At 31.7% G+C, this 16638-nt stretch overlaps 1 protein-coding gene across 3 annotated transcripts in view; it reads right to left on the bottom strand.

The window, feature by feature from the left end:
- LOC145284782 (GTP-binding protein Rheb homolog) overlaps positions 1 to 16638 on the bottom strand; it is a 194282-nt gene that overhangs the window by 74940 nt on the left and 102704 nt on the right. For all 3 annotated transcript variants that reach the window (XM_080133749.1, XM_080133750.1, XM_080133751.1), the window contains exon 3: positions 15164 to 15231. In XM_080133749.1, the coding sequence (XP_079989875.1) occupies positions 15164 to 15231 (68 nt within the window). The remainder of the gene's footprint in view (positions 1 to 15163; positions 15232 to 16638) is intronic.

Here is a 16638-nt window from a genome sequence, read left to right as displayed (position 1 = left end):
AAAACTTCTCACACTTTCCAGTATCTTATATCTCCATAACCCCCCCCCCCAACCATTAGCCTATGCATGGAGTACTGTTGCCACATTTGGGCTGATGCACCAATCACCAATCTCTTCCTCTTGGATGGAGTGTAAAAAGAAGTCTAACTTCATAGCTTCTGCACTGTCTTAAGTTCCAGCCCAATCTTTTCTAAGTACGCTTTTGTTTGGAACCCCTTCCCAACTCTTCCCCCACTTTCTGGACTATACGAACACACAAAAATTTAAAGGTAATGTGAATAAACATGCTGCATCACTTCACACTTAGAAGGATCCCTAGAAATGTGGCCCCTTATGTTTCAGTGGCAATATGCCATGTTAGGGGTGAAAAAAAAAAACAAGTTTCAGCCGATTTCTTTTACAGATATTTAAATTAAAAACATTTTAAATAATAGGAAATATTTAAAATCAACAGAATATTCTGCCCATTTTTTTTTTCAACTTATTCCATCAGCTAGTTGATATATTTACCTCCTATCAGGAATAGGTCCCTGCCAATCAGCTCAACAGTGACTTTGGCATGATCCTGTTTAGTCTTAAGAGGTTCAAACTTCCAGCATTTACCTTCTGAGAAGGGGGTTTGTTTATTGCTAATTATCCGAGATGGCGTGACCAGAGAACTTCAACAGGCTGCTCAAACATTTTGTTGTTGGTTAGAACACACTAATCTTAGTGCACTGGCTTTTCAAAACCATATTTTATCTTGTGTCGAACTCCCTAGAGAGCAAGTAAATAAAATAGTTCAGACAGTTTTTAGTATTTGAATATTTAGTCCGTATGATAGGGAGTCTTGTTCAAGATTTTGTTTGAAGAGATCAAGGGTTTCCATTTTCATACAAATATAGTTTCATTCCTGAAAAGCAGTGGCTTTATTTTCCATTTTGTATCTAGATTTACGCAAAGCAAGTTTTTTTCTAATTAATCTGACAATTTAAATAACTAACAATAATCATGTTCTGGCAAGAAAATTAATGAGAGTTTTGGTGGAGTGTAGCATCATCCTTCAGTTACTGTCAAACCATGTCTGCTATAACCTAGGGTGTTAATAGCTGTCAGGTTCCTTTTGATGTACGAGATAGAATCTGTCCTAAATAACTTCCAGCCCGAATAACTAAGAGAAAAAATCTTCATGATTAAATATTTTTAAATATTAACTTTTTTTAATGACCATCTTCAGTATTAAATAACTCTAAATAAATTACTATGCAAGTTAATAAAATAAAAACAGAACGCAAATTCTACGACCTGTGTGATACTATCAATACCTCAACCACACAAGTGTTAGGAAGCAGGGAAGAAATAGAAATATCACAAAAGAAAGAGGAAATGAGTTTATCAGTAGAACAATGGAGAGGAATTGTTCACCAGGGTAGAAGAAAACTGAAGTAAGGTTGTGAATCATGGTGTCACATTGTATCACAACCCCACTTCAGTTTATTTCTACAAAAAGTATATTTTTAGAATTAATTTTGGGAGTGTCAGCGGGTTTTGTGACAATGAGTTTTACAATTAGGTAAGTTTGCGACAGTCAATGAGTGCTTGCAACGTCTTACGACAATCCAGTTGCTAGTGAGACACAGTTGATAGTTGTGAGCGAGACACAGTCAAAGGCAGATCGTGGTTTGGACCAGGTCTGAAAGAGTTTGGGAGATTGAGATAAGCCAACATCAATAACCAAGCTCTGCCTGGACAGAAAAACTATGATATGGACATTATCGCTTCAAGAGTAGTTTCCCCACTATGGTGTCACACACACACACACACACACAAAAGCGCAACAAATATTTACAGAAAGTGTCAGAGTATGTGCTTTCCTTTTGAATTATTTTTTTTATTTTTATACTTGTAAACCAGCGCACAACCCCTCAGCAGTCACCAATGCATAATAGACAACACAGCCAGAATGAGAGGAGAAAATGAAAGAAAAGAAATCCACAGCCCAGAATGTTAAGGTTAGCAATTGTCAGGTATGGACCACAATTGCCTCACAATTGTAGTTCAGAATATTTTGGTGGAGATTATCTGATTGAAGAATATTCGCCAAACAAAAAAAATATTCAGTTACGGATTCAAAATAAATTTAACAGCTTAGATATTTTGAAACTTAAACTAAACACATGTTCCAAAAATACATTGATCAAATACAATATGTAGGTCATACGTCACTAAGTTTGACATTTGTTGTAATATGAAGGACATTCTAAAAGTAATGCCTTCTATTTTTCTTTTATTCCACCCAAATGGATTACATGGAATTTCAAATTGCATTGTTATGATAACTTGTGCATTAATCACCTGAAAGTTTCATCTGTTACAGATATTGAGGGTGTGATACTAAAACGCAAGATGGGAATGTGCATCAGAAGCAAAAATGAGTCATTCAATTCCTTCATGCAAAAAAATTGAACAGATCAACATTCACTGGTGCCTTCTAAACATTTACGGAGCCGATGCAGTTGATGTCAGCATAGTTAGGAGACGGGTTTGTCGATTTCAGAGTGGTGACAGAAATTAGAGTGACAAAGCATGTTCCAGACACCATGCACGGCCATCGCTGGCAAATAATGGTGACTGTGTAGAAAAAGAAATTCTGGAGTACAAAATTTCGCTTGTTTTTAATGGCCCCACTCCCATCTTCATAGCTCTCCAACGTTTTAGTTTTTGAGTTAAAAAAGGAGGCCTTACTTTTGGAACGACCCTCATAATTATAAAAGGAGTAAAATGGCTGAATCCAATTGCTACCTAGTTTATATCTAGATAAGTAAAACATGTGTATAGAAAAAAATCAGTTTTAAATGGAATTGATCATATGATGTAATGATGGTTATGTCTGCATTGATTAAAATGAAAAGGATAGAGTAAATCTTTTTAGGAACTGTGTATAGAAATCTATGTTTTAATTGGATGATAAGCAATTTATTTCGCATACATTCTTCAGACACCATACATTATATGACTAGTAGTGATGGGATGATTCCAATATTTCCCCCCCCCCCAATTCTGATACCATTACAGATTTCAATTCTTTATAGATCTCTAAATATTTATAATAGTTACTTGTCCAGATTACCGTGAAAACACATGTTAGATGTGCGGAGATCTTCTCAAATGTAAAAACACTTGTGCGGTGGGTTGATCTGAAGATTTTAGTTTCACTGGAAGTTTAAAATAAATATTTATTATTGTATTATTACTACAGCTGTGGAAGATTTTTTTTAAACAAAATCAAATATGAAAAACAATTAAAGGAATCGTTTTTGGCATTGGAAAATAGGCACAATTTTTCCGATTCTGATACCAATCAATTTTCCCAACACTAGTAACTAGTATATACTCTAACAAAATAAAAAAAAAAGCATCATTTGTATTTTCATTAATAATATAAAATCAAGATGACACCAGTAATTTAACCTTTCATATAAATAACAATAAAAATTTTTAGATCAGTACTAACCTAACAAGCAACGAAATCCTAACCCTTCACTGTTGAGGTCATTAGAAGTTTCTTTCCTCAGACTGCTAGAGTTTGTAATTTCTGTTGCCTACTTCTCTGATTGCGGAAGTTTAAATGTAATGTGAACAGACATTTCGCTGCTCAACTTGCCATAATTCCCTGTTAGATATGATCCCAAACAGTAGCCCTTTACATTCCAAGTGGAAATATGCCGTTTGGGGTGAAAAGTAATTTATTATATATATATATATATATATATATATATATATATATATATATAACACCTAACCTCGATTTAAAACAGGTCAAGACACTAGATATCCAGGCTAAATAGAACATACACAAAGAATCAGGTCAATCAGAGGTCAAATGGGCCTTTGTCCTGTAAGTGCATGTTCATTGGCTGATAGGAAGGGCACGGTGGATACTAGAAAGCTGATTGGCTAACTAAAATCTCAATAGAAGGTGCCTATATAAAAACGACAGACAACCACAAGATTTGCGCATCAGCCTGAAGAATCCTAGAGTGGATGAAACGCGGAATATTCAGTGTAGCTTAATCGCTATATATATATATATATATATAAATGGTGAATTGATAATTGCTACTTCTGATGAGTTAAGAGCAAAATAGATTTATTGATTGATATAATTAAATGAACGATTGTGTGCTATAAAACAGTTATGGTCAAGAATTGTAAGTGTCAACGGAATTAAAGGAATAAATTGCAAGATGGTTAACATCATGAAATTTGGAAAATAGGCTTTTGTCATTTATTTCTTATATGCTCTGTAATCACATTGAGCTTCTGAAATTAAGGATTTGTATATATAAAAAGTGAAATATAATTGGGGGAAAAAAATCATATTTTCACAGAAATATATATAATATATATATATATTATGGGAGAGAGAGAGTGAGCCAACTTTTATTTAGAGTGAAAGAGGTCTTTCTGAATTCATTTCAGGTATTGAGAAGTTGACCGGCTGGCTACTTACTTTCTCACTTCCCCTCACCACTTGAAATGGTTTCAACCAGAGATAAAAAAAAAAAAAATAAATAAAAATAACGTTTTCTACATATATAAATTTTTCCTGATGAGAGAGGTTCATGTTTTTCATGTTTGTTTATACACAAATAGCATAAAGCTTCACCCATAACATCAAATAGAAAGGTGACTGTTTTATGGTAAAGACATACAGGTGGGTAAATTCATAAAAGACAAGGCCATTAAAGCAAATATTGTAATCTGGAATAAACCTGGAATGATTGCTCTCATCATTAACGTAACTGTTCCAGATGAACATGGCCTCAGTAGAGTGAAAAAACAAAACAAAAAAATACTAAATATCAGGATGTACAAAATGGAGGGGGGGTATCAAATCGGTTGTGGTAGGAGTAACTGGTCTAATGAAAAAGAAAAATCTAATAAAGTATTTAGATGCAATCTTTGGAAGACCAAATTGTTTGAAAGCACAGATAAAAGGACAACATCTATCTTTAAGCACTTAGAAGAGATCAAGCCTCCCCTCGATTCAGTTAAATTTATATCCAACTAATTGAAATAAAACAAAGTTTTTATTATAGAGTGAAGATATGGTCAAGTTGAAAGTTTTTAAACTCGTTTACTTATTAAAATTAAATGAGTGATTTAAAACTTAGTTATAAATTATATAAAGAGCAGTTTTCTGTGTTTGTTTATGTTTATCAACTAAAAAGTTAAAAACTACAACAGAAACATTCACAAAGTTAGTATATTCTTAATCAACGTTGCCACAAGTGAATCATCTAGAATTTAAGAGAAAATCATTCTTTGGGGATCACCTGAGCTAGGTTTTGTCGTTGGGGTCGACTTTTTAGCAAATTCATGTATTAATTTGGAAAGAAAGTGCCGATTCATTCCTCAAGGAATCTTATATAAATGAGCCTTGTCTGTATGTGTGTGTATACCCAGGGAAACAAATGGGCCAAGTGGATGAGCAAAAGGGGGTTAGGGAGAGAAAAATAAAGAGATGGACAGAAAGGTAGAGATAGAAGTTTTAATATAAATAGGTTACTTTTGCCTTGCGCAATATTAGGTGGCTCTGCTAGTATATGATAATGGTCAAAATCGCCCTCTTATAGAGCAACCTTTACAGTCAATGTGGGGGCAGAGAAAGTTTAAAATTTTAATTTATAAAATATTTTATTAACTTCTATCTTAATTTGAACGATTTCACTGAATATTTAATTTTTTTCCGGTTTTATTGCAGTGTTAATTGAAATAATAGAACCAAAATTATATTTGTTTCATTAATCGCGTCACCTTCACTTAGCCAAAGTCGATTTGAAAAGAAAGAAAAAAAGTTGCAGAGTCAATCCACCAACTTCCAACTTACTCTTTATGTATGATGAAAGAAAAACATTTACAACATCTTTAGCAAGAAAGGCAAGTAGTATTTTTAAATACGCAAAAGGTTTCCAATCTAAATATATATATATATGACATTAGCCCAATGAAAGAAAGTAGGTCAAATAAGGACAGGTATGCAAGTTATCCACCCACATAAATTTTCAGGGCCTATAGGGGGTGAAAGGCACTTTTAGAAAAAAGCAGCAGCAAGAGGCATTTTGGAGAGAGGATTTCAATTGCTCTATTTTCTTCCTTTGTGTGAGCCACACACACACACACACTAAATAAAAAATAAGGCCAATTATGCAATAAATTTTATCATTCAATTTTCATTCATTTTGATTGGGATGTGGAAAAAGGTTTTTTTAAATAGAAAAAAGTAAATTAAAGTGAATGTAAATGAATGAAAAATAAAAAAAAAATGTAGGAGAAATTAAGGGGGGAGGGAAAATGAAATTTAAAGGGCTAAAATTAGAGGGGGGGAGACAAAATGGGAGAAAAAAAGAAAAAGGGGGAAAAAAGAGAACGGGGGGGGGGGAGAAAAATCTTCTTTTTTTTTTTCACATTTCCACTGACCTATTTTGTCAGTTGCCTAAGAATAGACAAGAAACATCCTGGCATTGACCAACTGCCCTATTTAGCCTCACTCTCACCTCTGGCCTAAACAGCTACTAAGCAGACAATCACATTCTCAAGTTACATTTGTTTACCTGTACTCATTGGCCATTCATCAATTAATTGTTATCCTACTTTCCAGCTTTAGCACTTAATAAACTCAGCAGTTTATGTGTGTGTGTGTGAGAGAGATTATTTTTGTTAATTCATAAACAACCGTCTTTTCTTTGTCACGTCTATTCAATTAATTTTTATTATCTAAAATAACCAAAACATTATTAAATCAATATTTATTCTAACGAGTCTTGCCTTGAACTCTTTTTAACTTCCTTTTTATTTCACTTTCTAAACAGTCATTTGTTTTGTTCTGTTAAATAGGACTTTGATTCAATAAATAATTTAATAACTATCATAACACTAATTTTGTTATGGCATTGGTATTTAGTCTATTTTAAAAAATTATTGGATGTAAATAGCTTTTGTAAACGTTCAATCTTTAATATAGAAATTATTTGCTAAGAATTTAAAAGCCAGTTTAAATGACAGTTAAAATACTTCTTTAAATACTTATTTCAAATTATCACAAAGTAATTTTATAATTTTTAATTTAAAGGGTTAAAATGACTTGTTTATGAACAAATCGGGACACATTCAGACGGATTTAATTTGTTTTTAAATAGAATATTTAGAATTTAATTTTACAATATTGTATTTTTCAATAAATATTAATAATAGTGCTGGGACAATTAATGGAATTTAAATCAAATTTGGAAAATAGAATCAATCAGAAAAATTTTACCCTAATTTCCAATTCCGAAAAAGATTCTTTTAATTTGATTGTTTAAAACTTCATTTTTTATTGTTGGTACTGATGAAAAAAAATATATATTATTGATCTTAAACTACCAATAAAACAAAAAATTTTAGATCATAATGAATTTCTGTAAAAAAGTTCCGCATAAATTTTTGGTTAAAAAAAAAAAAAAAAAAATACACAAAAGTGATACAAAATAATTATCTGAACATTTATTGATTTAAAATAAAATTAACGAAGTTTTAAAATGAATGAAAGTTGTCATTATATGAAAATGTATAACTTAAAATGTATCGTATTGAACAGTCATTATTAGAATGTGTGTGACTTTTATGCCCATACGTATAAAAAAAAAAAAGTGTTAATTAGGGTCAAATGCAGCCTAAGAAAACAAAAAATTTTAAATACCTTTCTGAAAAAAAATAAAATAAATAAAAAATAAAAATTCAAGTCAATAGTTTTTTTGTTTTTTTTTCTGGTCCAAACTGCAAAGAGATTGTGCATTTTCGGAAAATTTTGGAAAATGTTTAGGGTCTTCTAGATTTGTCTCACTCTGATCTGAATGAAGTTCTTCAAAAATGACAGCAAAAAAATTGTGCAAAACAAGCAAAATACACAAGTGCTTGCTTTTGTTTTGGTAGTCAGAGCATATGCATAAATAAACTTGTGTACATGTGTATTTGTTGAACCGCATATGTGTGCTACAGAAATTCGCAAAAGTCACTTTTTAGGTTTGTGCAATTTGATAAGACTCTTTCGGAGCACAAAGGCGTCTGGTTGGATTGCCGTATAAGCAAGTGTGCTGCCGTGAGAAAATACCAGAATAAAAAAGACAGCTACACATTTGGGATTTTATAGTGCATGCTGAAATTCTGACTGGCTGAAAGAAATTGGAAATTTTGTTGAATAAAGGGGTGATACTTAAAATATTCACCGTGCTTCCTCGCAAAAAGTACAACAGCAAATATGTTGTTGCAACAGCATTTAACCTTCCAGCTCCTTTATTGTCCTGCATTACAAAATAGCAGCCTATGCATGGCAGCTTCGAGCAAGATACGGCTAATAATTAGGGATTTCATCATTGAAGGATGTCCACCTGAGAGCACTGCCAAGTTCTCAAGGTAGATAGATAGGATGATTACATCATGCATTAATTCTCTCTTTGGGTACGTTATACATTCCATGTCACTTGATCTGCATAAAAAACTGCATCATCATGGTCAATTTCAACCTACTGCATCATAATGTGCAGAAAAGTGTATCAGTTAGAGAAAAATGATAAAACAGATTTTACTAATTATGTACAACAAATTAAAGCACAACAACTGCTCCTGCTGATTCTTTGTATGATATTTAAGTGCATGTCATTATGACATTCTTGTATGTTAAAAACAAGAAACAAATGATTTTAATTTAGATGGACTGGCATGCTGTTATTTTTTGTTTTTGCTAAAAAAAAAAAAATCATTAAAATATCTTTTTTTTTTGATTGACAGGCAGAGATTTAATAGAAATAATTTGGCCATATATTTATTTCTTCCTTGTCATTTTCTTTTGGTAAACATTTAAGAAAATTATTATAAATGATTTTGAAAAAGAAAACAATGTTTTTTCTTCTTTTAACTTAACATTTTTCGTTTTATTTTATTTTAAATATTTTAAAGTCTGAAAAAAAAATAAATAAAAACCCTTGTTTATTTATTTTTTACTTACAAAGATTTAATTTATCTTATATAAATCAGTAAAACCATTAACAAAAGTTGTAACTAAAATCATAGGTCATAATTAGTGTTGGGACGATTTATCAGAATCAGGATCAAGAATCAGAAAAATTGGAACTTTATGGGGTATCGGAATTGGTATTGGAATCTGAAAAAAATTATGCCTATCTTCCAAAAACGATGCGTTTAATTGTTTTTGTTTTTATTTGATTTTATTTAATAAGTATATCTTCCACTGCCGGTAGAAATAATAATATAATAAATAGTTACTGATTTTAAACCAATACTAAAATTAAAATCTATAGATCATCCCTCACATGTGTATCTTTACGTTTGAGAGAATATCTGCACATTTTCCATGGGTTTTTACAGTAATTGGGGAAAAAATAACAGTTGTATCATTAAATATTTAGAAATTTATAAGAATTGAAATCAAGAATTTAGTACGGAATCAGTAATTATATCGGAACTGGGAAAAATATTGGAATCGTCCCATCACTACTCATAACCTTGTTCATTATATGTTAAGACAACAATTTGTAGCAGAAAAAGACATTAAAAGTAATGGCAGAGTTTACCCATTTACAACTACATCAACTTTGTTTACATCTATAGAAAAACCAAAAGTAAAGTATTAAGAAAATATTTTTAAAAAGCATTAAAAGTTTTTAAAAGAACGTAATGCTTTGTTCATATGTGTGTGGACTTGTGTGCGAGTGAATTCATAAGCTATTATATTTAGTAGTCAATGACTTGCGTATGCAAAGATGTCATCAGCCACAGCTAGATTTAGTTTGCTTGCAAGTAGATATCAGAACCGCATTTATGACTGGCATAAGTTTGGGTGGCAAGTCGAGTCTATCGCTGGTGGCCGTGGTTGGGTTTTTGCTTATCTAACTAAAGTCAACAGGTGTTTGGCTCTTATAGGACAATTCTTTTCGATTGGTTGAAGCAACTAATCAAACTGAGTATTTTGATAGAATTGACCAATCAATATTAAGCATTTCAATCAAATAAATATAAAATATTTAACAGAGATTGTATTTCTATAGTTTCTTGATGCTGTTAGAAAAGGGTTTCACAATATTTAGCAAAATATCAGGATTTCCTAGAGAAAACGATTTTAAAATAATCTAAAGTACAGCTGACTGTCAAAGTTCAAAAACACTTGAGAAAAGCAAAACTAAAGAAAAGGTACTAAAGTTCAACAAGATTTACTTCATTTAACTTTGCTCTTTCCACACATTTCGTCAGAATATACATAATACAAAGCCCATCTAACAAATTACAAGGAAACTTGAAGTGCACAATAGACCTCACAGTTTAAAAAAAACTCCTTGGTATTTTAAATACGGGGTGGAACAATAAAATTGTTGCCAGAGAAAAGACGACATGATTCTATTTCCGTTTGATGAAAACTTGTTTTCTTTTTGGTTGCAGACCATCTAGTTGTACAAATCCCAAGAGCGGTAGCTTTCTATCATGTCTGAAAGTGACACAATGTTCAACAAGCAAGATCAGAAATGCGCCGCTGTACAACATGCTCTCTCTTGATCCAAGTTATGACAACAGGGCCATTGCCAGCACCCTTAAAATGCAAATCTGGATGGTTCAACGCTTGAGAGCATAGCTCAGGGAAGTTTGTGGTCTTTGGTGTGGTTTTAAGTGAGGGCCACATCATGCCACCTCACATCTCCGAAGTCAGCTTGAAAGTCAACACCAAAGTGTACTTGGATGTGCTGAAGAGTGTGATGATCCCCTGGTGCAATCAGGTGGCTGCTGGCAGACCCTGGGTGTGGCAGCAGGACTCGGCACTGGCGCACAAGTCCAAAAACCCCAGGCTTGGCTTCAGAAGGACTGCTACAACTTTGTCCTCTTCTCTCACTGGCCCCCTCCTCCTCCCCGACCTGAACCCACTGGACTACTTCATTTGGTCATATGTTGAGAACATCACCAAGATGACCTCCCACAACAATCAAAGTCAGCCTGTAATAACAAAATGTATCGGTTCTGATACTATATTCATCTTTTCTATTCTTTGTCAGTAAATTAGAAATCTTTCTTAACAGAGGCAATTTAAAATTTTTGTCCTGCACCAGAATGTATGTTCTTGAGGTGCCTAATTTTTCCCCTTTTTTCATAATTTCTATTCTGTCAGTGAAGGAAAACTCTAAGGTTGAGGGAAATTTTCATTTCTGTTCCAGTTTTTGTACAAGTATAAAACAGAGATGGTTGAGAACTCAAATGTATAGAAAGTATATTTGGATGGCAGAAGTTTTGATGATTCCATTGGAGTACAGAAAGTTGTTGGCACTGGTATGATTTCAAGAGTTAGGAGAGGATGAAGTTCAAAAAATTTCTACCATTATTAACCAGCAGTGTTGCCACTGTCCACACAAAGGAAACATCAGGTGTATGCAATGTAATGATATATAAAACTAGCCAGTGAGGTCTGAGGACATGTTGCATGGTGAGAAATTATTTGAAAATGATACGATGGAGGTGTAGTATAAGTATTAGATACAAACTGAGATCTGATGACCTCAGAAAAAGATTAAATCTGGACAATATAGGAAGAGTGCAAAGCAGGAGACCTAATTGGTTTTGTCACAAAAAAAGAATGGCTGAAAGTGTTAGAGTTAGATGTAGATCACTTGGTAAGAGATGGCCAAATAAAAGGAGAGGAATAAGGATGGATTTAAAAGAGTGATAAATACCTGGCCAGAGATAGAAATAGACTTCTAAATTCACCTAAGAGCTGTCCAACGCATGTCCACATGTAAAACGGTGTTATATCAAATATGCTGACGCTAATGTAGTTTATAGTTATTCATTTAAATTTTTGCAAAAAGTATTTTTATTACTCTAAGAAAAAAATTTAATCTTCACAAAAAAATAAATACTATGAATTAACTATGCTACCTTAAGGCTGAAGGAATAAAAAGGATATCCAACCCATTTAAAATAATTAACAAAATTTGGAAATGAATTCTCTAATGAAGATTAAAATCACGATAAAAACTGAATTCTTATTCTGATCAAAATTAATTAAATGATCTTGATTCTAAAAAATCTATAAAAGTGAGAATGTGTGTGTATGTGCAAGGACAACTCAACCTATATACTCAACAAATTTTTGATCTACAGACTCGAAATTTCGTACATAGGATATTCAGACATGTGGAAAACTTTAATCAGCTTTCATTCATAAAATTACTCTGATTTAAAAACTATAAATTATGATTTTCTATGTTTATTATATTTAGCAAATTAGGTATAAACCATTATAATATTTACTAATATTTTCTCCTCTGAGGAGATGGGTAGACATTGAAAACCTATAGGTTAAGGAGATATACTAATTGAAATGTATCCTTTGGCTTGCATAAAATAAAAATTATAGATTTGAAATGAGCATAACTTCTCATATGAGAATTCTAATATTTCAGATTTGCATTAAATTTCATACATATGAAGTGAATTTTCAGTTAAGACACTAGCAGATGTATCCAGCATTGCCTGGTATTAAACATAACATCAAATTTCTGTAAAAATGAAAAAAAAAAAGAAAATGGAAAGAAGCTGAGACATGTGCTTGTGAGTATTGTTTTTTCTAAACAGTTTACTTTTAAGTAAAAAAAAAAAAAAAAAAATCTCCAGCTGAGATCAGAACCTAAAGACAGTCAAGTACGGCCACTTCCTTATGTTAAGAATGAGTAGGTTAAAAAACACTTTTTAAAGTCGTGGCAAGCTGGCTTAATGATTATCGTACTTGACTGTCTTTAGGTTTTGATCTCAGCTGGAGATTTTTTTTTTTTTTTTACTTAAAAGTAAACTGTTTAGAAAAAACAATACTCACAAGCACATGTCTCAGCTTCTTTCCATTTTCTTTTTTTTCATTTTTACAGAAATTTGATGTTATGTTTAATACCAGGCAATGCTGGATACATCTGCTAGTGTCTTAACTGAAAATTCACTTCATATGTATGAAATTTAATGCAAATCTGAAATATTAGAATTCTCATATGAGAAGTTATGCTCATTTCAAATCTATAATTTTTATTTTATGCAAGCCAAAGGATACATTTCAATTAGTATATCTCCTTAACCTATAGGTTTTCAATGTCTACCCATCTCCTCAGAGGAGAAAATATTAGTAAATATTATAATGGTTTATACCTAATTTGCTAAATATAATAAACATAGAAAATCATAATTTATAGTTTTTAAATCAGAGTAAGAGGAATTATATATTGGTTCAAAATGAAAAGGATTTTCATACCAGTAGATTATTCTGAAGTGCATATATATATATATATACGACTCGTTAGTTAAGAATACATAAAAACAATTTAGTAAGGACAATGCAACATATATTAACATGTTAATTTGTCACCAAAATCCATATACGTACCCTGCTATTATCTAACAATATTAGTCACTCTTCAATATAAAATGTTGTAAAAATGCTGATCATGTATGCTTAGATTCAATCCAAAGAGACAAACTTGAGTATCATTCGAAATCGTAATACTCTCATCTTCTCAGGTTAAACAATGTATGGCATGCGATTTCATCAAGAAGTAAAGAAGCAAACCACAAAATACTTTTAAGAGGTATTTTTTAAGCAAAGAGCATGTCAAATATTTTTTTATAAAGTGAAATCTTCTGAGATGGTTTCTCACACTGAAAATGACGCCATCTGAAAAGAACATGTGCTCAAAATATGGAACACCCAGAATGTTAAGGTCAGAAGAGAAAGTATCTAGTTTTAGCAGCTTACCAACTTGATTTTCACATATTTAGTTCTGGTTGCACAGAATGAACGGAAAGGAGTAGAAGAGGGGAGCGCGGAAGAAAGGGTTCTTAATATTAGAATGCATTTAAGGAGTCAAAAAAAAAAAAAAAAAAAAAAAAAAAGTTACATAGAAACCAGTTGTCAGAATCCAGCGTGCCCCTTTTTTTTTGGCAGCTAACGTTGTGGTTAACTTTGCTCTCATGAAAATCCAAGTAAAATAAGGACAAAATGTGTTTCTCTCCCTTTTTCACAAATAATCTGAGAACTATCGAATTTTAATTAACTTTTCAACTTTTGTACAAGTTGCCAAGAACATAGGTTTTCAAATTTAATAAAAATGGAAGTTTAACAGAATGAAAACAGAAATTCAACCCAATTTACATGGATGTAAGTCATTGTTGAAAATTACAAATAGTTATAAACAAAAGCATTATCAAATAAGTAAATGACGTTGAATGCATTTTTCATGAACAAATACACAACTTCAGTGAACTTCTAGTTGTCATTTGAATGACTTAAAGTATAGTCTTCCAAGTTTCTGCATTTTTTTTTTTTTTTTTAATTTTATCTCTGACCTCTCTTTGTAATTGAACTATTTGGCATTTTAAAGAGCCATATGTTTTGTTTGTTTTTGTTTTTTTTAATGAAGTCAAGAATATTAGCTCTTAGTAAGACAAAAATGTCCTTGGATGCACTGGTTTTAGGTTTATCTTGTTATCTTGTCCATACATCTATTCCCACTTTTGGGGTTCATGCTACAACCACTTTCAGTAGTTTCCCTTTCTCAGAATATGGCTTCACAAGGCTGCTTCCCAGCAGACTAAACCATGATCATTTCAAGTCCAACATGAACAAATTCTTGTATTGATCTCTTAAATAATCAAATTCTAACCAACCATTACCATCATTACCAATGACAATATTGTCCCATCATCCACATGAAACTCATTTAATCCTTATCCTCAAGTGACTTTTCAGCCTTAATAAGTGGTGACACTTCAGTAAAAAAAATTTTTTTAAGTAGTCATGGGTTGCTTGTAAATGATAAAATGTGTGTATACATATTGTAAATGTACATTATTGGCCTAAATCTAATTGGATCAGGCAGGCAGCTTGTATAATAGCTTGCTTAACCTTCAGAAGACCTACTTTCAAATTATTTACACTCCGCATATGTCAATCAATCATGTTGAAAATTTTTCTTGTATTCTCCCTACTCATTCTCTCTACTTCTCAGACGTCACAGTCAGCAGGTCCTCCAGAATCTTCTCCAAGTTGGTCATACTCAACTTTTGTGAAATAATTGTCTACAGCAATAATGGTACTCACCTGTCCAGCAGTATCTATGACTTGAAGTTGGTAAACTTGTCCAGCAACATTTACACTCTTGGTGTATGCTGTAATAATGAATAGAAAAGGATTTAAAGAAAAATGCAAAGAATTAAGCTTTAAAACGTGTTTAAAAATGTAAATTATTTTAAATTATTGCTTCATTAACATTTTTTTATGCTCCGCATGTTTTTGTCTATACCTCTGTAAAGCAATGCTTAGATTTTTATGATCTGGATGTTTAGGGAGAATAGTTTAGATGTCAGGATCAGCTGGCAGAGAAAAAAAAAAGACAAGGAAAACATGGAAGTGATATTGATGAATTATAGAGAAAGCAGAACAAACAGAGATGTATTAGTTTGGAAGTCAATTCTAAAAGCTGTTTAACACAAGTCTATGATTTAAGTAGATATTTTCACCCTCAACAAAAACATGTCTGCACCATGTCTAGTTTTAAACATTCAATTTTTTTTTTTTTACTAACAAACTGTGGTATACCAGATATAGTCGATTGGAGTACAATTGCTAAAATGGTAATGAGAAGTTAAACAAATTATGTTTCTGAATTTTTGAGATAAGGATTAATAATTCACATTTAGATCATTCGGACTAATTTTCTCATCTGAATATTACCATGTATTTTATCTGCTACACTGTTCTTGCAGACAATTCTAGTATTAATCATGGGAACCTTAAACATTCTTGTTTTTAGAAGTACCATCTTACTACTTTTTATTATAGATTACTTCTAATATATATATATATATATATATATATATATATATATATATATATACACACACACATACTAGACTACCCGTTGGGTCAGTATGTTATATTAGCTATGGAATTCATGTATGAGCGTGACACTTGTGACGTAAAGAAAATAGGGGTTTTTTTTGACATAACAGAAACATTTCTAGGAAAGTATATTAAAATGAAAAATCACGGACCGATCACTCAAACACGAAAGAAATCCTCCCAATTCATGTAAAGTTACCTATTTGTCCAAATAATCGCTCAAAAATCAAAAATTAAACATGATTTTTCTACGAATCGAATGGTGACGAAAGTCATTTAGCAGCAAAAACGCACATGAACCTACCAATGAAAAATATAAGAATGAAAAACCCATATTGGAATCCTTCTAGAAATATAAGAATAAAAAACCCATATTGGAATCCTTAAAATCTTAAAAAAAAAAAAAAAAAAAAAAAAAAAAAAAAAATTAATAAAACCTGAAGCAAAAAAAATAAAACCCAAATAAAAATAAAATAAAACTAACATTGAAACTCAGAAGATTAGTAAATGTGTCAACAAATTCACCAGTCTCACAACTATTTTGTATCTAGAAATGTAAACAAAAAATAAAGGAAGGAAGGAAGTAGTAGTCTTGGCTTTACTACAATTGTTCTTATGTTTGTCAACGGGTTAAAGTTGTTTAGTTGTAAGAAAATACCGACAGTATAGTTGTA

This window comes from Euprymna scolopes, chromosome 9 (genome assembly GCF_053919585.1).
Source record: "Euprymna scolopes isolate OS-2025 chromosome 9, ASM5391958v1, whole genome shotgun sequence".
Taxonomy (NCBI): domain Eukaryota; kingdom Metazoa; phylum Mollusca; class Cephalopoda; order Sepiida; family Sepiolidae; genus Euprymna; species Euprymna scolopes.
This window is presented reverse-complemented; position numbering and strand designations above follow the sequence as displayed.